General features: G+C 46.1%; 1 protein-coding gene across 1 annotated transcript in view; it reads left to right on the plus strand.

The window, feature by feature from the left end:
* Positions 1-18,702: 18,702 nt before the first annotated feature.
* The window catches only part of akna (AT-hook transcription factor), a 36,726-nt gene continuing 31,280 nt past the window's right edge, over positions 18,703-24,148 (plus strand). Inside the window, exons 1-3 of the mRNA XM_056291201.1 lie at positions 18,703-19,033; positions 19,339-20,092; positions 20,418-20,718. Of these exons, the coding sequence (XP_056147176.1) occupies positions 18,703-19,033; positions 19,339-20,092; positions 20,418-20,718 (1,386 nt within the window). The remainder of the gene's footprint in view (positions 19,034-19,338; positions 20,093-20,417; positions 20,719-24,148) is intronic.

Here is a 24,148-nt window from a genome sequence, read left to right on the forward strand (position 1 = left end):
GGGGTTTTATCCCGTACCGGCTCGTGGTCTTACTCACCAGCTGAAACAGGAACGTGGGAGTCCCAAAGAACAAAGGCACAAGGTTTAAGAGCAGCAGTCCTCTTTTTTTTTGGGGGGGGGGTTCCCCCTTTTTCTCCCCAATTATGTCCGGCCAACTACCCCAATCTTCCGAGCCGTCCCGGTCGCTGCTCCGCCCCCTCTGCTGATTCAGTGGGGGGCTGCAGACTACCACGTGCCTCTTCCGATGTCGCCAGCCGCTTCTTTTCACCTGACGGTGAGGAGTTTCACCAGGAGGACGTAGCATGTGGGAGGATCACACTATTCCCCCCCAGTCCCCCCCCCCACCCGAACAGGCGCCCTGACCGACCAGAGGAGGCGCTAGTGCAGCTACCAGGACACATACCCACGTCCGGCTTCCCACCCGCAGACACGGCCGATTGTGTCTGTAGGGACGCCCGAGGTCACACGGACGCCCCGGCCTTCTTCATTTAATAAGAACACACACTGTCCCCTCACACACTCAACAGACCGTGGGTAAAATGACAGAAAGTTGTGCGACATTTTACAAATTGGGATGAGAGACACGTCACAGCGTGGTGCTCAGCTGGCATGTCAGGGCTGTCAGTTTAAGATCTTGTCTCCAAACAAACAGACCAAACAAAGCCTCCTTCCACTTTGGCATTTCAGCTGAGTTGAGGACAGCGGGGATGCTCCAGTCCAACACAAGGTTTTGTTTTGTTTTGTTTTTTTTTTTGTATCAGAGAAAATTCAATTTAATTTTGGAGAGGGGCGCCACTGATCCTATCAAAGAATTGCCAGGCTGGGTGTAAAATAGTCTCTGTTACGCCCAAGATGCTCAGTGTAGTTGTTGTGTGAATGTGAACAATACAACAGGTATCTTTTGGAGGAGACAAGTTGTGTTTCACTGAATGGCCCAGCTCAGTGTTATCGTTTAGGGTTATGGGTTAGGGTTAGGGTCAGGGTTGGGTTAGGTTTAGAGTTAGGGTTAGGGTCATGGGTTAGGGTTAGGGTCAGGGTTATGGGTTAGGTTTAGAGTTAGGGTTAGGGTCATGGGTTAGGGTCAGGGTCAGGGTTATGGGTTAGGTTTAGAGTTAGGGTTAGGGTCATGGGTTAGGGTTAGGTTTAGGGTTAGGGTTAGGGTCATGGGTTAGGGTCAGGGTTATGGGTTAGGTTTAGAGTTAGGGTTAGGGTCATGGGTTAGGGTCAGGGTCAGGGTTAGGGTTATTGTATATGTGGGTGCGTCCGGGTAGCGTAGCGGTCCATTCCGTTGCCTACCAACACGGGCATCGCCGGTTCGAATCCCCGTGTTACCTCCGGCTCGGTCGGGCGTCCCTACAGAGACAACTGGCCATGTCCGCGTGTGGGAAGCCGGATGTGGGTATGTGTCCTGTTCACTGCACTAGCGCCTCCTCTGGTCGATCGGGGCGCTTGTTTGGGGGGGAGGGGGAACTGGGGGGGATAGTGTGACCCTCCCACGCGCTACGTCCCCCTGGTGAAACTCCTCACTGTCAGGTGAAAAGAAGCGGCTGGCGAGTCCACATGTATCGGAGGAGGCATGTGGTAGTCTGCAGCCCTCCCCGGATCGACAGAGAGGGTGGAGCAGCGACCGGGGCAGCTCGGAAGAGTGGAGTAATTGGCCGGGTACAATTGGGGGAGAAAAGGGGGTGGGGTATTTAGATAGTGTTCCATAAACAATGCACTACCAAACAATAACCAAATGAAAACAGCAAACCGTCCGTCTTCACCTGTGTTTCTCCCTCTACTGTGGACAAAAGCCCCCCTGTGGTGTCTGTTGTGTGTCCATGAACTTGGTCTGTCTGTCTCTCTTTCACCCTCTCACTTACTGTCTTCCTCTTTCACGTTGTCTCCTTTCTCTTCCTCGTTTCCTGTCTGCCAGAGATAATCACGGAGGCTTTCTGAGTGCTGCCCCTAATTGGATTTGGAGGGAATGTGGTCTGCACGTGATGCACACAATACCTTGTGTAAAGAGGGTGTGTGTGTGTGTGTGTGTGTGTGTGTGTGTGTGCACATGTGTGTGTATGTGCACGTGTGTGCGCGCGTGTTCTCATATGTGTGTGTGTGTGTGTGTGTGTGTGCACATGTGTGTATGTGCACGTGTATGTGGGCACATATTTGTGTGTATGTGCACGTGTGTGCGCGCGCGTTCTCATATGTGTGTGTGTATGTGCACGTGAGTGTGAGTGAGTGAGTGTGAGTGTGAGTGAGTGAGTGAGTGAGTGTGAGAGCAGGAGACAGAGAGGAATAGGAAGTGACAAAGGTAGAAAGGGAAAGAAAGGACAGGGAACGGAGTGACTAATGGCAGCCTGAACATGTTCTCCCGCCATTAATCAAGCCAGTCTGGAGGAATCCCGCGGCACCAGAGACGGACACGTCGGTTGTGAGTCAGGTGTCTTTACCCGCCACACATGACGCACCCCTGCGGAGGGGGAGAGTGGGAGGAGAGCAGCGAGCGGGAGGGCAGAGCAGGCGTCAGCCGACACCGTCTGTCTGTCTGTTGTCCTGCTGCCAGACGAGGGAGTCGAACGCTGGTGAACACGGAGAAGCACACTTGCTGATGGAAATGATGCTGCAGCTGGGGCGCACATGTGCACACTCACACAGAGAGAAAGCCATGGAGAGAGAGACAGACAGACAGACAGAGAGAGAGAGACAGACAGACAGAGAGAGAGAGACAGAGTGAGAAGAGACAGAGAGAGACAGAGTGAATGAGACAGAGAGAGAGAGCGGGAAGAGACAGACAGACAGAGAGAGAGAGCGGGAAGAGACAGACAGACAGAGATTGATTGACGCAGAGAGAGAGACAGACAGAGGGAGAGCGAGAAGAGACAGACAGACAGAGAGAGAGAGAGAGAGTGAGAAGAGAGACAGAGAGAGACAGAGTGAATGAGACAGAGAGAGAGAGCGAGAAGAGACAGACAGGCAGACAGAGAGAGAGAGCGAGAAGAGACAGACAGACAGAGATTGGTTGACGCAGAGAGAGAGACAGACAGAAAGGGAGAGCGAGAAGAGACAGACAGAGAGAGACAGAGTGAATGATACAGAGACAGGCAGAGAGGGAGAGCGAGAAGAGACAGACAGACAGACAGACAGAGAGAGAGAGACATCGGTACCTTGCACAAAGCTACTATGTGGAAAGCGATGACAGAGTAATTTCTTCATATTGTTTGTTTTGACAATCACACCAACCGAGCTGCAGTACGTTAGTGTCCGGGTGGTCTTACAGTTAGAGGGACCACCTGTAAGCAGAAAGTCACAGGTTTAATGCCTCCAAGAGCCAACGACTTTATAAGAGTGTCCAAGTGAGACGGTGAAAAACACTCCCTGCTCCTGGCTGACCGTGTCGTTCCCCCTCAGGTGGGAGTTTTATTTCACATCTGCCCCAGAGAGGGCAGGAGCCTCCAGACGTCCCCGTGTTGACTGCAGCATTAAAAGAGAGCATTGTTGTCCCGGTCAGTAGGAGCAGGAGTAGGAGTCCACCCGTCTGAGGCCCAAAGCTGAAAGGCGCCACCTATCTAATCATCAGTCTCCACCAGGTGATTACGGGGCTCAGAACAGATTGTGGGCCAAGTCATGAACGAGGCTGCCTGGCTGACAGGTGTCATAGCGGCTCCGTCTTCTCTCTGACCCGGTATTAAAAAGGCGTCCAGGAGGAGCGGTGATGAAGGGTGTCGATGGCGTCCGGTGACAACCTCGTTAATCAGACGACAAGACAGAGAGGTGTTGGCCTCGGCTCACACGCCACACATGGCACATAACATTGACTCACTGCTATTACTACAGCAAGGAGCGATGCCCCCCACACACCCAACCCTAACCACACACACACACACACACACACACACACACACACACACAACCCTAACCCTAATCCCCAACGCACGCGCACGCACGCTCACCCCCCCCCCACGCACACATACACACGCGCGTTTCTTCCCTGCCCCCCGAGGGTTAAACAGTTCCAGCTCATGCTACCTGTTGAGCATGTATTGATCATCATTCACGTTTATTTCTGTTTCACTGAGCGTGCCTCCCTGGTGATGAGCTGCACGAGGTGATTTCACTGAGCGTGCCTCCCTGGTGATGAGCTGCGCGAGGTGATTTCGCTGGTGTTCTTCTCTTCCCCGCGCTGTTCTTCGACTATTCGTTTTTGCCTTTTGTTTGCCTGTCATTAAGTCTTTGTTTTTTTGCCTGCTTCCTGCACATTTTAATGAGAAGTGTTGTACACTGACATGCTATTTATACAGAAAGTGTGTTTAATTTTCCAATAAAGATGACTGCACAAAAACCCCTGGCAGGCTGTCTGTTACCGTTATTCCGAAGGCTCTGCACACACACAGGCCAGTCGGTGAAAGATTACAATGCACAGTAGACACGTTGGTCCTGGACTAACGCTTTGAACCCTTTAGTCGACTGGTTAACGTTGTCGCTTGCGCAGTGGAAGGCACGGGTTCGCGTCCCGGCTATGGCGGTTCCCGGGCTGCCCCCCAAATTCGCTACAATACCATGGTTAAAACTTAAGTTTTACGGGAATTAAGTTTACATGCGGATTCGAACCGGCGACCCCGGTGCTCGAAGGCAACGCAATAGACCGCCACGCCACCCGGACAACCTTTACTTATTAAGTTTTGATCATGGTATCAACCCTCCGGCTTGGTCGGGCGGCCCCTAAAGACACAATTGGCCGTGTCTGCGGGTGGGAAACCGGATGTGGGTATGCGTCCTGGTCGCTGCTCTAGCACCTCCTCTGGTCGCTCGGGGCGCCTGTTCGGGTGGAGGGGGAACTCAGGCGCTACGTCCCCCCGGTGAAACTCCTCACAGTGAAAAGAAGCGGCTGGCGACTCCACGTGTATCGGAGGAGGCACGTGGTAGTCTGCAGCCCTCCCCGGATCGGCAGAGGGGGTGGAGCAGCGACACCGGGACGGCTCGGGAGAGTGGGGTAATTGGGCCGGGTACAACTGGGGAGAAAAAAAGGGGGAAACATTCAAAAAATAAAAATTAAGTACAGATGCACGAAACGTAATGTTACAGGACTGGTCCATAAGAGAACGGGGGGGGGGGGCAATTAAGGAAAAACGAGGCACAGCGCTTACATAAGCGAGACATTATAGTGAAATTAAATAAATATTGTATACATGGATCTGGTTCATCCCCAGCGTTCCCAATTCAACCAGTTGTCCACAGGTAGGACCCACTTAAGTCCACATTATATTTACCCCCCAGAGATTCCGACGGCTTCTCCCATTTCTGCAGGAAAAAGACGAGTCCTTCCACCACTACAGTGTCCTGTCCCCCGATTTCATTTCTCTTTCCACATGAGATACAGCATCCCACCTCCTCTCCGCCACACAGCATCTCTCTCAATGCAGTTGAGTTTTATTACTTGCGTTTTCTTATTACAGGCAAAGCACGTAAACGGCAGCAGCAACAAAAACAATAACCCAAACTTTAAATAACGGGGAACACAGCACGTCATCACTGAAATCCAACAACACTGTTCTTTAGTTGGAAAAACAAACGAGATAAGATCAGAATCTACATATTGTAGCGAATTCGGGGGACAACGCAACCACAGAAACTGCCGCGGCCGGGAAGCGAGCCCGTATCGCCCGCACCGCGGGAGACATCGCTAACCGCTAGACTAAAGGGTCAGGCCCGCGAGCCAGTGGCCAGCGTGTCTTCTTACCCATGCACGTTACACTATTCATTATTGATGATATATGAGTCACTATAATTAGATTGATGTCTGTCCATCAGTTTCAGCTAAATTAATGGTAAGTTGTTTCCATGCGCAGTGGAACAGTGCAGGGGTTGGTTTATTCCCTCTTGAAATGAATTTTGGGGGGTTTAAATTTGGTTTTTGATGCCAGAAAAGAACCGGTTCTTATGTATTTTCTATTTTCTCGTGGTAATAGCGAGTGTAGTTAGTATTGTAGCGAATTCGGGGGGCAGTCCGGGACCGCCACAGCCGGGACGCGAACCCGTATCTCCCGCTCCGCAAGCGACAACGTTAACCAGTCGACTTAAGGGTCCGACCCGTTAGTCAAGGAACAACGTGTCTACTTATCCATGCACGTTACACTATACAGTAGACTGTCCTCCCTGGCCATCTAAATCTGCCTGTGGTCGTATGATGCACTAAGAGGCTGTGCTCACCAGGTGTGTACACACACCATGTTTTGGGTCAGTACCGGAGCTACATAGGCTGCGGTTGTGTACTCTGTATTCAGTTGCAGACTAGATTAATTTGGCTTTTGTTGATCATTTTCAACTGGCAACATATTGTGCCTCTGTTTGAGGAAATGTTGATCAGTATAGATGGTCTTAGAGTTATTCTGAGACACTGGAAGACTAATAGATATCTGCCTTAGGGCCAGTTTCTCTCAATTCTTCAATCTCTCTCTCTCTCTCTCTCTCTCTCTCTCTCTCCCTCTGTCTCCCCCCCCTCCACTTTTACCAGAAGCAAAGGTAAATTATTTGAAAATTGGATACAACGATAAACTGCTGAAAATAGAATAGAATAGAATAGAATAGAATAGTGTTGAGTGAATTTGACAGTCTACATTGCTTGCGGCTGTGATTGGCATGTGAAAAGACTGGGTTGAGCCCTGTGATGGCACCCGTCCGGAGCGTGTCCCTCCCTGCCTTTGGTCAGAGCGCTAAATTGGACTGGGCGGGTCTGTTGATAAATGAAGAATAGAAGAAGAAAGTGAACTAAAGAACAAAGCGGAACGCGGTTTTTACTCTTGCCGTTCGCCACACAGTTCGTTGTTATACGTAATCTAATAACGCCCCCTAGCGTAATCCAATCGAGAAAAGTCTCCGGACAAAGCCCTGGAAAAATAAACAAGTGAACGCTCCCCCTCGTGTGGATAGTTGCTCTTGTAAGGGGGGAAAGTAGTTGGACCTTTTTTCTCTGCAACCCGTTTCCTTTGTGAGCAAGATTTACCGGCAGCTTTGAAACGTTTGCTAAAAGTGAAAGTCATCGTTTCGCCTCTGCGGGGCTCTCGGTTCAGAAGTGTCAATCCAAACCAAGTCCCGCCTCCATGGCCGCTCTGACCAATCACCTTTCAGAATAGGTCTGTTTTGTTTCAGGCAACTTTTCCGCCAGCTAAATCAGTGCTACCAAGCTCCGAAAAGACTCGTAATTAGCATCTGGAAAAAACAGGATTAATCATGGTGTTTTCCTCGGGTGACCAACCTGCCTGCGAGTTTCTAATGAAGGTACCAACACGCCGCAGGTTGAGCAACGCGTCATGTGTTTTTTTTTAAACGGTTGTTTAGACGTCCACAGTCTTGACGCGCGTGTGATGGAGACTGACCCGGGTTCACTGGCGGCTGGTGTCACTCAAGAAACCGTTGCCAAGCAGTTTGGATTCTCGAAAACAAACGCTTTTGTTTATCCTCAAATATCACCCAGTTTCGGTTAACGGCTAAACTTTTGCCCATCCAACACGAAGTTCAGCCCGCGAGTAAAGCAGCCGTAGACGCGGGCGATAAACATCAAGGCAGGAGTCAAACAGATGTATTTGGATAAACTAGCGTACGGCTCGTGTGATGACGTGGGTTTGATGTCGGCGCTGGTCTGTGTGTGTGGCGCCTTGTTGCCCCGTTAACGTGAGCGGGGTCTTCTTCTTCTTCTGGTGTGTGTGCGGCGTTCTCAAGGCAACCGAGCGCTGCGGCGGTGGATGCGGAGCGTGCCAGTCCAGTCCCCGGGTCCGAGATAAGCCGGCCCTCTGCTTTAGGTGAGTTTTACTTGCTTTAGGTGAGTTTTACTTGCTTTAGGTGAGTTTTACTGTGCTGCGCTATGAAACCCCGACCGCTGATACAGTTTGGACGGTTAAAGCGCCCTTCTCCCACCCCGTCTCTCTCTTATCTCTTGTCATTTTGGTCTCTTGCTCACCCCTGAGTTTTGCCCCCCCAGGCGCTGCATGTGCAGTACCTTCAGCTGACTTGCTGGACTGGTTGGACTGTTTCCTGCTAACGCCAGGTTGCTGTTGAGCAAGTCTGGCTCAGATTAGGTAATACTGCACTGTTGTGTCAAAGTTAGGGTTCATGCTTTTCGACAACCCCTTTTGGGGGAAAGCAGTGGTGGAGCTGTTCCCAAATCTCTGGTTTCCTCAACCATGTCCTGGGATAGGTTACTGGCCTTTCTTCACATGCCTTTCTCTGCATAGACAAAATTAACTAGCTTGCAGTTTGTGGTTGGGCATCAGTTCCCATCCCCTTTGTAGAATTTATAATTATGTTTATTGGTCATGTACGTTGGCATATTCATGGAATTTGACTTCCGGTTTCGTGGCTCTCTCGGTGTTCTTAACATAGAATAACAACACGACAACACAACATTCTTCAGATATATTATACACAAGCATTGACTATACACAGGCAAAGTAAGAGGTGATAAAGTGCAGAGAATATATCAGAGATGCTGAAATAGGTGTTAGCAGGTCGCTTACATGCCTGGGGTAGATGGACATGACAGAGTGTACCAGTATACGTACAATGTACAGAACAGTATATACAAACTGGTTGGATTTATTGACAGTGTTAAGTGTTAGTTTGAATGACAGCCCCTGGAAAGAAACTGTTTTTATATCCGGTTGTTTTGGGGGTGCAGTGCTCTGTAGCGGCTGCCAGAGGGGTGGAGTTGGAACAGGTTGTGACCAGGGTGTGATGCGTCTGCAGTGATGTTGCCTGCCCGATTCCTGAGTCTGGAGGTGTATAAATCCTGAATGGAGGGCAGGTTGGCACCAGTGATTTTCTCCGCAGACTTAACTGTCCGGTGTAGTCTTTCCCTGTCCTGGTTGGCGGCCGAACCAAATACAATGCAGTGTTACTTCATCACTCTTTTTCACAATTACTTCATCACTCTTTTTCCACGTTGATATATCAGTGTCTGTAGCAATCCTCGTGTTTCCTAAGAAGATTATCTGCTTGGTTACTAGGCCGTCCTTAGTGGCCGTCCATGGCTCTGCCACTGCAGAGACCACATGCAATGTACGGTTTAGCTCAACGAAGGCCGCTTTGAATTCTCTGAGCGTCTGCCTACAAATATTGTACCATATCCCTTTTGGTCAGATTAACGTGTTCAGACAGCTTTGCTTGTTCAGGGAGTGAAAGGAGAACCTAGCAGAAATGTTGATTAGCTGCGCATGCTCGGCTCCTTGCTCCCTTTCTTCTTCTTCTTCTTTTACTCATTCATATTTTCTTCTTTCCTTTTCTCTTTTTCTTTACCTGCCTCCTTCTCTCTTTCTCTGTCTTTCGCTGCCCCCACTCTCATTCCCCACCCCCACCCCCACCTGTCAAGCCCAGCCGGAGCACTAGGTCATCTGACAGTCGGAGGATTAGGTCCTGCTGTCTTGTCTGTGGCGCTCCTGTGGTGATGGAGCGTGGCTATTTCGCTGTATTAGTTGTATACTAATGACCACTGTCTGTTTACAATGCGTGAAGCCCTGTAAAGGGTTTAGGACAACTTAATACCCCCTGTATCGCTGCTGTGACAAATTGCTTAGTTCCCCCCAGGGCAGGTTTCAAGACCAGAGCAACAGGTGAGTTTGTTCTTTGCCTTGCTCTTACCGTAGAGAAACCTGAAAGAGTCTGGGTATTCAGAAACTTTTTATATATATATATATATATATATATATATATAAGATTTGCTTGCCAGTAAAAGTTATAGATATTGGTGCTGTTCCAAAAAAAAGGAATAAAAAAAATGTGTTCAGGCTTTTTGTTTGCCAACCATTTGGGTTCTTAGCATTATTAGCCGGAGTGTGGTTGCCGGTTGATCAGGTCACCTTTGGACATATCGTTTTGTGACCCATCTTATCGGTCATGTAATGCATGCAAGGCATTTACTTTCTCAGGAGGCTGAGGTCATTTGGAGCAGACAGATCCTGTTGGTGTTGTTGGACACAGTGTGGAGTCGGTGCGTGGCACAGTTGTCTCTCCGCTCAGCTTAAAGCTCGACTGGCCAGACCGTGACATGTCTGCTCCAAGATTATGGGTCAAACTCCCGAGTCAGGTTTTCAAGCTGTGTATACAAGAAGGATGTTGTCTCTGGCAGGTACTATTACATCCAACCCCTCTCATATTTTATTTGAAGAACATCGGCTCTTCCCTTCAAACAGAAGATTCAGAGTCCCACCGGCTCGACTGCACAGACTCTTGTTGTTCCGCAGTCTGTTGAACTGTTAAGTCAGAGTTTGGGTTCTACAGAGAACTCGGGGTTCCTGTGTGGACCAAGTACTGGGTGTTAAAAGGGGTGGTTAAATTGGTGCACTGCAGCCACTCATTCGTTATGTATGATGTAATAATATGTCCATCCATCCATTATCCAAACCGCGTATCCTGCTCTCTGGGTCGCGGGGATGCTGGAGCCTATCCCAGCAGTCATTGGGTGGCAGGCGGGGAGACACCCTGGACAGGCCACCAGGCCATGGTTTCAACAGTGTGTTGTTTTTTTATGTGAAATAGTGTACATCTTGGGATTCAAGGCAAATTTCAGAAGAATATCCTGATGATAAGGTGAACTCAAATCAAATATGTATAATAAAAGCTTTTTAGGGTGTCCGGGTGACGTAGCGGTCTATTCTGTTGCCTATCAACACGGGGATTGACGGTTCGAATCCCCGTGTTACCTCCGGCTTGGTCGGGCGCCCCTACAGACACAATTGGCCGTGTCTGTGGGTGAGAAGCCCAAATACGTCTGCATGAGACATGGTGTTTAGGAAGACATCCTGCCACTGGTGCTTCACAAGTTTGATTCCAGCAATAGCCACAGGGTCTATCCCTGTTGAAGGGTCCTTGAACAAGTCACTGGCTCTATTCTTGTTTCAAGGTTACGATTCCTGACAGGGTTTAGCATGAGATCTTCAACCCCTTCTGATGTGTATTTTCAAGATTCAAAGGTTTATTTGTCCCGTACTTCATGTACGAGCAACAAAAGCAGTGAAATGATTTTTTTTTGGCAACTTCAAAACTGTGCAACAAGAGAAATGAACGACAATAATGATAATAAAATGAGAATAAAAATACTATATAAATTTAAAAAAAAGTTAAAAAATATCCAGGGAGTATATGGAAGGTACACCCTGGTACATACTTACAATGTGCAGTTGCTGTATACAGTAAAAGTACAAATAAGTACAAGTGTGCAAATTGATTTAATGGGCAAAGTGTGAAGTGTCTGTGGATCTGTTCCGGAAGGGGACTGAAGAGGACTGTGTCTCTCTTCCAGAATCTGTTGGTCTTTCTCTGGAGAGTTGCACGCTCTCCTCCCATGTAGTCTAGTTTAAATGCATGCTGTCTTCCCGGCTCAGCAGGAACTCCTGCTTTGCGTGTGAAAGGGGTCCAGATAGGGGTCCAGATATATAGCATCAGTCCACTGCTCGTCCTACAGTCGGAGGGCTGTTCGTTCCAACAACAGCAACAAAAACAAGCTTTTGTGCGTGTCTGTCTATGGCTGTGTGGGCATAAGTATGCATGTACGTGGGTACATGTATGCGTAAGTGTGTGCGTGCGTGTATTTCTTTGCAAAAAGAACAGCCCACCTGGAGGATTTGTGTATCAGACTTGTGTGCGAGATGGGACATACGCAGCATTCAGACGATAATCTTCTTGTGGTAATCTGGGATATTGATGGGGGGGGGGGGAGCAAAGAGGCAAGGAGACCACTCTTCCTAATGAGTACTACCCCAGTACTGATTCACTTTCTCAGTCTTGTCATATCAGGAATCAGGAACACTTTGTCATAGATATCGTTTCCCCTCAGCCCACAGCAGTGCAACACCAAAACAAAGAAATATCCAGAAACTACAAGAACACATAGTATATCTCTTGAGACCCAGCAATTCATTTTTGTCCACTACAGTGGACGTAGCGTTTTTGCTCATATCTCTCATACTGTACGTACCACTGTACTCAGTCCTGTTTTCCCTTAAGGAGGACAACTGTGCTTTTAAAATTACCTCACATGTGGGGATTTGTCCACTACAGTGGACATGTTGTAAAATATGAACAAAATCAAGTTTAATTCATGTACAAAAAAAATAGAGATTAAACAGCATTATTTTCCCCTGGGTCTCAGGAGGCTACACAAACTAGCACACAGTATATCCAAATTAATGAATATGTAAATAAACAAATCACTGTCCAATAGAATGAATGGCAGCCAGGATGACTGTGGGAACTGCCGGTCTGCATGGGCTAGCAGTTAGCTTACCCTGCACCGCTTCCACGTCCTGTCAGACCCCCCTCAGTGTTTCCTCTTCGGGCGCAGGTCCGGGCAGGGCCGTGATCCTTGGGCCCACTGGACGCGGCAGACCAGGCTCCCTCAGCCGATCCAACGCCAGCTCTCCCAGCCAGACATTTTCGACACACCTCCCCGCACTCCACACGACGACACCAAGAATAGTCAATGCTAGGCGAGTCCGCCTACAGCCCACTGTCAGTGTTATCTCAACTGCCGGTCTACATGGGCTAGCAGCTAGCTTAGCCTGTCCCGCTTCCGCGTCCTGTCAGACTGCTGCCGTTGTTTCCTCCTCGGGCGCAGCTCCAGGCAGGGCCATGGTCCCTGGGCCCACAGGATACAGCAGACCAAGCTCTCGCAGCCGATCCAGCGCCAGCTCTCCCAGCCATCAAACGAAGACACAAACTTAGACGTGGACAAAGACACTGCATGGACAGCACTGGGCGAGGCCGCCGCAAACGTGATTTCACGCCGCCATCTTCCCACACTTGAAGCGGAGAAAAAAAGGGAAAGTTATATGAAAGTTGCTGATGTGTGGTGAGCGTTCTGGTGCAAAATGTGTAGCACCCACCTGGGTGCTACACATTGGTGGTGGTTGATGTGAGTTTCCCCCATTCACTGAAGCACTTTGGGTGTGTAAATAAAGCACTTTATTAATGTAATCCATTATTTTTCCCAGTACAAAGTTAAATGTCTATGTCTGCCTTTCCTGAAGCAGTTTAAGGCAGACATATGATGTGAACGTCTCGTACAGTTTTCCACACTGTCACAGAGTTGTGGGATTGGGGGTTGTTCTGGTCTGTCAAAAGTGGCATTGATACCGCTGCAACATCTTTGTAAGAGTCAGTCTGTACAAGCTAGCTTGTGTGTCAGATCATCTTCATCTGTATTTGATCCCTGTAAGGGGCCAGCATCTCCAACCCGCAGTAGGTCCTTGCATGTGAAGTGTATGTGCGTCAGAGGAATACATATACCAGGAGCATAGTTTTCTAAATACACTGCATGACATGGTGATTGCAGTAAAAACATGAATAGATAATTTCATGTGTAGATGGGTGGATGGGTTCTGGTAGCTCCCTCAGAGACAGACAGAAAGACTGCATGACTTCGGAAAGCAGCCTGGGCAGTTTTCCTGAGATAGATTTACGATTTGTCGGAGAAAATCAGTTATGCTACTTTGTTGTCAAGATCAGTTAGGTGAAAACAACAACACAGGCAGTGAATGAAATTAAAAAAAAACATCATATGCTCTATTGATGAACAAATCAGGATCAGGACCAGGAAGGATCAGGAACACTTTATTTGTCATTTCATTTAAATCAGGTTCCTATTCAGTGCTTCAGTTTTGAAGGTCTCTGGCTTTTGTGTGGTTGCTAAAGCTGTAAACTGATTTATGCCCCTTTTCCACTGCATGGTACTGGCTCAACTCGACTCTACTCTATTCGACTCTACTCGCTTTACTTTTTGGGATTTCGTTTTCCACTGCAGATAGTATCCCCTCACGGCGAAGCCCTGCTGGTCATTTGTGGGCGTGTTGACTAGTTGTTTTTTAAAAGATTTTCTTTATATTTAAACAGATATCAATAAATATACATATATTCCTATATATTTATATTTATTTTAATGTATTTATTCATTTATAGTGGTATTTTCATGTCACTTTTTAGTATTGGCTCAGCTCACTTGGAACCTCGACGGAGGTGGTACCAAATAAAGTACCTGGTACCAGATACTATCCCTAACTTTGCCCAATGGAAAAAAAAGCGAGTAGAGTTGAGTTGAGTCGAGCCAGTACCACACAGTGGAAAAGAGGCAGAAGAGAATAGACCTAGTTATTCATGTTCACCCACCAGTGTTGTAACTTCAAAGAGAGTTGAATCAGTTCATCTGGATACAATGTTTATTGACAGATATGTTTCATCACTCATCTAAGTGACCTCTTCAGTCTCAACTGACTGCATCCTTATAAATAATACAGTTGCATAGCGACTGAAAGCAACAATCGGTTTCGTATCCAAATATGGCGGTGACCATTATCTAGAGTTTCCATGGCCATCTGCACTATTCACAGAGTATTTGGGAGTGTTTGCAATCACAGCATTGCAAGGTTGTAATTTCTCTATCAGAATAACAGACGGAGGAATGAATGTGAACATGAAGTCGTGTTCCTCATTAAGTTTGCATTACGCTAGAGAGATCGGGCAAGGCTTCATGTTTTTTGTTTTTTTCGATTGTCTTAGATTTGTCAAATGTGTTTGTGGGGGCTCAGAGGCACAGCGTTATCTGTGTGTTGTGGGGTTGCCATAGCAACCGGGCTGTCAACAGACCCGAGGGGCCGGTTAGCCTGTGCAGCCTCCATAGTCTTACCAGTGTAAAGACACCATACATCATGCACACATGCATGCAGCAGTTATTGCATGTTTCTCTGATAAAAAGAAAATATTGACTTAGATAAGGGCTTACACCAGTGGTGGAGTGGAAGGACACACACTGTGTTGATGAATGCTCGACAACGGTGCCTCATACATATCATTAAAAGTGAGGGGTGGGTTGGGGAAAAACAGATGTTAATCAGCAGCAAGGACAAACTGAGATTGTGTCACTTCAACAACAAGGCCCCGGTGCAGTACCTCAAGGGGGAGTTAAATATGCTACTCTACATTAAACATTTTTACCTGAAGAAAGAAGGCAACTTAGTTTTTTATCACACACATTTCTTACCTCCTCTAATTATTGGGCAATGTTCTGTCCTTTTTGAACTACTAGGGGGATAGCATGGAAGGGAACATTATAGAAAAACTTAAGTTATTTTTATACACAATCCGGTAACATCTGTTGTACGTAATGTAGCTGGAAATGATGTTAAAATCACTTTAATGAAAAATTTAAGAGTAAGACGTTTTTTCATAAAATGAAAAGGTGTTTAATTTTTTTTGAGTAAGTAACAAACTGTTATTAAAGCTGAACACTTTTGTGCCTATAGATAGCCTAATACAAATTCAACAGATCTGATTTTTTACCCATCTTGAAGAGGAAATTTGGTTAATATACAGCATACCGCTTATAAAAACTGTTAGGTGGAGGTGAATTTATTATTGATAATAACAATAACAACAATAATAATAATGATGATGATAATAATGATGAGAGTAATTATTATCATTATTGTTAAAATGAAAATGCATTATTACAAAACTACCTGCCTTTGTTATGGGTCTTCTGTGTACATGCTGTAAAGCCCGTTGCAGTGAAAAACATACTTTTCCAGTTTTCTGGGGTTTTTGGGACATTATGGGGAATGTGAGTGTAATGCAAAGTCAAAACCTAAGTTTTCAGATACTGTATTTGTTTTTACAAGTTGCATAGTGAAAATCTTCTCTCAACACAAGCAGGTCAATTTCACCTTCAAAATGGGTTAAATTCAGGCATCCGGATGGCGTGGCGGTTTATTCCGTTGCCTTCCAACACGGGGACCGCTGGTTCGAATCCCCGTGTTACCTCCGGCTTGGTCGGACGTCCCTACAGACACAGTTGGCCGTGTCTGTGGGTGGGAAGCCGGACGTGGGTATGTGTTCTGGATGCAGCACTAGCACCTCCTCTGGTCGGTCGGGGTGCCTGTTCGGGGGGTAGGGGGAACTGGGGGGAATAGTGTGATCCTCCCACGTGCTACGTCCTCCTGGTGAAACTCCTCACTGTCAGGTGAAAAGAAGCAGCTGGCGACTCCACATGTATTGGAGGAGGCATGTGTTAGTCTGCAGCCCTCCCCGGATCAGCAGAGGGGGTGGAGCAGCGACCGGGATGGCTTGAAAGAGTGGGATAATTGGCCGGGTACAACTGGGGGGAAAAAGGGGGGAAATCCAAAAAAAGAAAAAAAGTGGGTTAAATTCAATAGGCATTTTGATAATTGCTTTAATTAATTAATTTATTTTGCCAGTCTGTTCCATGCAGCTTTTTGCCCCGCCATGTTGTCAAGTTTTCTACGACAGCACCTTGTCTCAGGTATATATCTGAAAGCCAGCTAGTTTGCTGAAAATGGGAGTAGCCCAGACATGGTGGCTGATTTGTCATTTTGAGTGTTAGCCTCCATTGTTTGATTTGTTGTCAACCTGTTAATCAAAGCTCCGTTTTGAAAAAAATACACACGCCCGCACTTCTGGAGATCACCGCTGCATTGATGACTGATTGATGATTGATTGATGAAATCGTTCATGCATAAAATATCTCTATTCTTTGGAAACATTGATAAAAGCATCTCTTATTGATTTATTTCACCCCCTCCCCCACTGTTATTTGAATTAATTACAGTCGTTGGGTCTTTAATACTTACAAATTCCATCAAAACTCATTACTTGAATTTTGAAAAAGTCTGGAAAAATTTCTCCCCCTGTCAAAGTGTAATAGCTGAATACAGATGACATCTGATGTCGATTCAAAGCTGCTTTTGTTTTTTTGTGGTTTTTTAATGTTTTGCTTTGATTGATAAGATCAGTGCCAAAACAATTTCTTGGATATTTGTTGATGTTTAAGCAGTGTTTTATTACAGCAATTATTACTTCAAATAGCCCCCAATAGGAATTCATAGACATTCTGTTCCTTCTATATTTATTTATTTAGTGGTGATGGTTACGGAGGGGAACAGCTGTGTGTAATCAGGAGGTATGACTGATCATTTCCCCCGATCCCACCGTCAGATCTGAGTTTGGCTGCAACAACTGGTTCAGCCCAACTGTCTTGAACGTTCAGGTGCTTTGTTGTCACGTCTGTCACTGAAACAGTAGGGACACAAAGAATATGGCATCACTTTATTTCACACATTTCTCTCAAATTGTTGTGTAACCTTCTTCACCTCATTTGCTCATTCTCTCTCTCTGTCTCACTCTCTCGCTCTCTCTGTCTCGCTCTGTCTCACTCTGTCTCTGTCTCTCTCTGTCTCACTCTCTCTCTGTCTCTCTCAATCGCTCTCACTCTCTCTGTCCCTTTCTGTCTGTCTCTCTCTGTCTCTCTCTCTCACTCTGTCTCTCTGTCTCTCTCTCTCTCAATCTCTTGCTCTGTCTGTCTGTCTCTCTCGCTGTGTCTCTGTGTCTCTCTCTCAACCACTCTGTCTCTCTCTCAATCACTCTCTCTCTCTGTCAATCACTCTCACTCTCTCTGTCTCTCTCTCACTCTCTGTCTCACTGTCTCACTCTCTCTCTCTCTCAATCACTCTCTCTCTCTCTGCCTGTCTCTCTCTCTCACCATAAAAAAATGTTGGCGTTAATAGCTGTTAAGGGTTATGATTCTGTTGTATAATGTACCTTTTCCATGAAATCTAATTTTGAATGAATACAAATGTCTTAGTGCAAAAGTGAGATGGTTTCTGTTTAACAGTGTTTAACAGCCACATCTACTTTTCAGAACATGGTCATACAATGCTCAACTTAATTTTATCTGTACAAACCTAAGAGGAAGAAGCTGAGTTAATTTTTAAGAATCCCAACTTTTTCAAATTCTGTGATAACGTTCTCATTGAAGGGCTGCAAGTCATCCACTCAATTTTGATGTTTTAATTTTGGACTATTGCACAAGTATAACAGAAAATAAAGACAAAAAAAGGGTCATGGTACAAATAAAAGCTCAGCAGGGATTCATTCCTTGGTCAGTTGAGGTAAATGTGACTACAGGGGCAGGTACTATCTCTCTGGGTGCTGCCCTGCAATAGCATTAGTGCTGAAACGATCCATCGTGTAATTTTGGTAACCTATTAATCCTTCCAGACACTTGTCAAGTAAAAAATGCCAAACATTTGCTTGTTACAGCTTCACAAATGCCAAGATTTGCTTGCCTCTCTCCAATTCATGTCATATAACATGAATAATTAAGGATTTTGTTGCTGTTCAGACTAAGTAAACTGCTTTAAGACACAATTTTAGCTCAGGGAGCTTGTAATGGGCATATGTCATTATTTTAGAAATTTTATTGACTAAGCCATTAATTGAAACAACAAGTGATCGATAATGAAAATAATTATCTGTTGCAGCCCTGGATAGCATCTGGCTGCTTTTAAAGCTGTGAAATTACTGCTGACACCAAAAATATATATTGTGCCAGCAGATTTAGTGTTTCAAAATACAACCAAATTTACTACCACTCTTCTGTTTTAGGGACTATTTCAAAGGAGGCCCACTCAGCACTGTGCTGCTCCCCTGGAACGAAGACTGAATGATGACCTCTTCACTTTGTGTCTCGGCTGCTCTTCTAGCCTGGCACAAATTGACTTAGATGCCTTGAAAACTGTAAACTTTTCAGCAATGGCTATGAAAGTGGGCCTGAGCGCAGAGCCAAAACACCAAAAAAAGATGCGGGAGGTTCCTGTCCCCGGATCGAGGAATTACAGAAGACAGACCTGAATTACGGAAAAATAGACTGAGATAAGAATGGAAAAAAGAAAGAAACACACAACTGGAGGAGTCCTGTTCTGGACCCCTGCCCCAGTAGGCACCTCACCCACCAGCCCTATAGCATCTGAAGAAGACTGGGAGGATGAGTATGAAGAGATGAAGAAGGAGAAAGAGAAGGAATTTCACAGCCAGATGGATGAGAATGGGATCATTGGACTAAAAGAGGCTCTTGAGGATGTGGAACTCAGGAGAAATTATGGTGATGGGGACGAAGATTGTGACCCACCCTGGTATGTCGGTGGCCCTAGTGAGCCGAGGACAGCGGAGGACCTCTTCATGCCACCAATTGAACTGAGTTGCAGCCTGAGTAAACTGCAGTACTCTGAAAAATTTTCCCACACTGCACTACCAAGGATGGACATACATACCCTGTCACATTGTGAGTCTTTATCTGTGTTCTCTCATACTTGTTTTCAGCAGACTGTTTCACTAAATCTCTCTGAACAGCCTTTGACAAATCAGTTCTTGCCCAGGGCACCTAGAGCTAGATTAGACTAGTGTTTTGTCAGGTTTCACAATATCAATACTTTGCCAGAATCTAAACTTGCTACCCCCCCCCCACACACACACACTTTTACAATTTCTGTTCTATCTTTTTTTCTCCCTTTGCAGATGATGACACCACAGGTAAATTGGAGGTATTGATTGAAGATAAGGACCTGAGGGAGAGGGAAGAAGAGGAGGTGCAGACACAGCTTGTCCAGTGGGAGAGCACCGAGACTCCTCCTGAGATAGATGAACAACTGAGTAACACAGGGGAAGTCACCATAGGAGAGGAAGAGGATGGAACAAGGATGCACAGCAAGAGAAAGAGAAATGAACAAAATCACACAACAGGGCCTGCAGCTATGCAAATTATGGCTGAAAGCTACCCTGTCAGAGGAGACGATGCGAAGATCGGTTTCTTTGGAGAATCCAGTTATGAGTTACCAACTTTCAAAGTTAATGTGTCTTCCAAGAGAAATGATCAAAATGGAATGTCAGATTTGGTTGTGTGTAAACCTCGCAATCTCTCACCCTGCTCTCCACCTAACCTTCCCCACCCAATCCCCCAGTCACCCTCTTCTACGAGGGCCTCATGTCTTAACAGCTGCCTCTACTTTTCATCTAAGGAGTTAGCTGACCATCCAGGAACTGAGGCAGAGATATTCCCAGAGGCGGACTTTACAGAAAGCCTTCCTGAATCCTGTAGCAGCCATGTGAGTCAGGCCTCCAAGAATCACAGGCCACATTACAAGAAGGAGGACCTAAAAGCCAGAGTGTCTCCTTCCCCAACAACCATCTCCACTGAAAAAATATCACCAAATCAGGACAGGAAAGGTAGGCATAAAGAGGAATCTGGAAAGTCAACTGTTGATAAAAGCAAGCGGCCCACTCCATTACCAAGAAAATTAAGCCAATGCTCTCCTGAAGCCGTGTCTTCAAAGACTTGTTCTCTCAACAAAACCTGGGCGGCCTCCTCAGTGTCCAACTATGAGATCTCTAGCCCAGAGAGAGGGCTGAGGACACCCAGAGAAAGTCCCATCAAGACCCAAGTCGGTACTCTTGATGCTGAAGTGAATGAGGCCAGGTGAACCTTACAATCCACTCACCTAATATCACCCCATCTTTATGTTGTGACTTGTTTTGATTATTTATGATTGTAGTGTTTTCATATGATTAACTAAATGGGTGTGCTATTGCATTGACAGGAGAGGAACACGGAGTTACCGCACACCAGACTTCTCCAAAGTAGAGCCTCGAGTCCGTTTCCCCAAAAGTGGCTACAAGCCCCCCAAGAGCAGAGGTTCTTCCAAGAAGTATCATTCAGCTGAGCCCCCCTTGGTGTTTAAATCCCCCGCTGACATTGTGAGAGAGGTGCTGTTGAGTAACACTGATGGACCTTCACCACCATCAGACCCTGCTGGGCCACAGACCAGTGTCCCCAACTCAACAGTGCCAGATGAGTTCAGGAGTCCTCAGCAGGCCACAACATTGGTCGAGCAGCTACAGGTAATTAACTATTAGATTAGACTACCTAAGACCTAGAACAAGCATAACATTAGGTTGTTGAATTTCAGCCATGGAAAATATTTTCTTGTCTTTCTGCCCTTGCACAGATTTATACAACGTAGGTAGGTTTCACATACAACTGTTTTAATAGCATGATTGCTTAGAAGGGGCGGCACAGTGACACAGTGTTTAGTGCGGTCACCTCACAACAAGAATGTCCTGGGTTCGAACCCCGAGGTAGTCCAACCTTGGGGGTCATCCTGGGTCATCCTCTGTATGGAGTTTGCATGTTCTCCCCGTGTCTGCGTGGGTTTCCTCCGGGTCCGGTTTCCTCTCACAGTCCAAAGACATGTAGGTCAGGTGAATCGGCCGTACTAAATTGTCCCTAGGTATGAATGTGTCTGCCCTGTGATGGACTGACAGCCTGTCCAGGGTGCCTCCCCGCCTGCCGCCCAATGATGGCTGGGATAGGCTCCAGCATCCCCATGTCCCAAATTCGGATAAGCGGTTTAGATAATAGATGGATTGCTTAGAAGAAAATTAGAGCTATCTTAAACATCTAAAAAGACGCACATTTGCGTCTCAGTGTTCGAGGTTGGGGCCTTTGCAAATATTTTGGATTGGATTTGCTGTTATTCTTAGGAAAAAAATGCCACCATAAAACCCTGCTTATGACGTTTATATGCATGTATATGTTTGGTCTGGAAAGGAAAACACTAGGATCTGTCTCCCTTTACCAGAAACCTCTCAGTCTGTGATGCCATAATGATACACCAGAAACGAACTGGGGGAATTTGTGACTGACAGAGCAGCCTGGGATTTGAGTTAATTAGTGGAGAAGCAATTTCAATTATAAGCTGCATGTGTAATTTTACTACACAGTAGTAGCTGTGCATTTTTATTTGCATTCCATTCATTTAGCTTGAAACCAGTCTCATCCAGGCTGTCTTACATCACTGAGCAGATGGTTTACTTAAGGATGCTTTAACACAAAACCGGGCTATGGAGGGATTAGATTTATTAGCTTGTGTGTATTTGACAGCCTATATCTACTCCCCCACCCCGCTCTTTTTCCTCCCCAATTGTACTTGGCTAATTAGCCCACTCTTCCGAGCCGTCCCGGTCGCTGCTCCACCCCCTCTGCTGATCCAGGGAGGGCTGCAGACTACCACATGCCTCCTCCGATACATGTGGAGTGGCTAGCCACTTCTTTTCACCTGACAGTGAGGAGGATCAGTTCCCTCTCCCCCCCCAAACAGGTGCCCCGACAGACCAGACGAGGCACTAGTGCAGCGACCCGGACACATACCCACATCCGGCTTCCCACCCGCAGGCACGGCCAATTGTGTCTGTAGGGACGCCCAACCCAGCCGGAGGTAACACGGGGATTCGAACCGGCGGTCCTTGTGTTGGTAGGCAACGGAATAGACCGCTACGCTACCCGGATGCTGTAGCCTATATCTACTTTTGCCAAAAATTGTATTGCTGTTATCCTCCGATTTATTTGTATTGACCAGTTTAATGACAGCCACAGTGTCACAGCTCGGTCCCCAAATGTTTGTGCTTCCTCTACCGAGATGCTCGGCCTGTACAAGAAACCCGAGTTGCTACCCAACCAGTTCATTTTTTAAAGTTTTACATTGTTCCCTCAGGCTTAAGCTGAACTAAAATTAGGTTGAAGCTGAAAGAGACCATTTAGATTTGCCCCTTGATTCCTGTCGATATGATATGGTTGGACTTTGAGTCTGTCAGCCAAACAGCAGTATGGATATTGCTAACAAAGCATTATTTTCCATTATTTTTCAGCATGTGCAAATTTGTTGATGTCATTTTATAGCAAAATTCTCTCATTCTGCTTCTCGGTTGAATCCTTACTTTATTATAAACTTGTTCCAAAAAGGTTTGTGCCGTATACTTGAGTCATCCAACCAATGCTTCAGCCATGTCTCTGTCAAATTTGGTATGCTCACGAGTTAGGCTATAAACTACTGAGTAGTAATCCAAAGGGGAATGTGATTTATGGCATTTTTTTTTTGTTAGTTTTTTTTTTTGACTTGAAAATGTTGAGGGAGGAGAATCCTCCAGGCTACACATGGTGAAAAATCTTAGATGATTTAACTTTGGCCTACAAATGATGAATGAGGAGGTTATCTGCTTCGTGCTTGGACAGTCCAGCGCCTTTATTATGTTTGGTCATGAGTTTACCCTTGCTTTTATATTTTATTATAGAGCATAAAAATAGAACATGGGGTGTTTTTCCATTTGAGATAATAGAAAAAAAGGAAAGAAAAAGTACCAAAAACATCCTTACATAATCAGATTTAAACAAAAGAAGGATGTTTTGGGGAGATATACAAGTTCCAGTTCTCCCAAATTTCTTTAAATGTAGTTTACTGAAGCGTCATGGAGAGGGAGATTTTTGCCATCACAAAATATCATACCAGTCCTCTGTTTTGAGGGAGGAGAGTCATCCAGACTGCAGATGGTGAAAAAATCTTATATAATTTAACTTGGGCCTACAAATGATGGATGAGGAGATGATCTGCTTTGTGCTTGGACAGTCTAGCGCCTTTATTATGTTTGGTCATGAGTTTACCCTCGCTTTTATATGTTTCCATATTCCAGGATTTCAGCCCTTAAGCCAAATGCTCAAAAACAACCAGTCCTCTGTACCGACCCACTGCATGACTTGAATATAACAACACATTTTATGCTCTTTTGATGGAGTCACAGGCCTAAAAATCCCTGCTGGGAGTCATAATATAGCTATTAGGTGATGTAAATTCACCCAATTTATCACCTAAGTGATAAACCTCACCCTACAGAATGACCTTTTCACATAATCTGCACTCGTCTCTGATCTGTCTTCTTTTACCTGCTCCTACCCAGGTGACTCAGAGCTTTTTTCACAACTTCATCCTTTGCTGGATACACAGAGGTCTACTACAAATGATGCAGAATCGATGGTCTTTTTAACAGGAATATTGGAATATTTGTGTCTTTTCTCCAGCGTTGTTTCCCCATTGTGAAAGTACATCTTCGGCAGCCATCGAAACGACGATGACTGTGATGCAGTTTAAGCTCGGCAAGCACGCCTGTGGGCCATTTGGCCCGCATTAGAGCGACAAAATCGAGCTCTCCTCACATCATGCCTTGCACAGTAGTTAAGACAGTCACTGTCGTGCCCCCGCCGAACAGTCTCTCTGGACTTCAGAACCCATTCCTAAGCGGTACACCGTAGTGCAACAGGCTCAGTAGATAAAGAGGTTGCCCCGCAGTGAAAGTAGCATCTCTTCTGGCCAACTTTCAAAATGTGCAAGAACGCATTTTATTTTTGTTTCTTATTAGCATGCTTGAAAATCCAAGCATGCAAACACACAAAGCCCAGGATGATCTCATGCAGCACACTGCGGCTCACTTACATGTGTGC

The sequence above is a fragment of the Lampris incognitus genome, chromosome 12 (genome assembly GCF_029633865.1).
Source record: "Lampris incognitus isolate fLamInc1 chromosome 12, fLamInc1.hap2, whole genome shotgun sequence".
NCBI classification, from domain to species: Eukaryota; Metazoa; Chordata; class Actinopteri; order Lampriformes; family Lampridae; genus Lampris; species Lampris incognitus.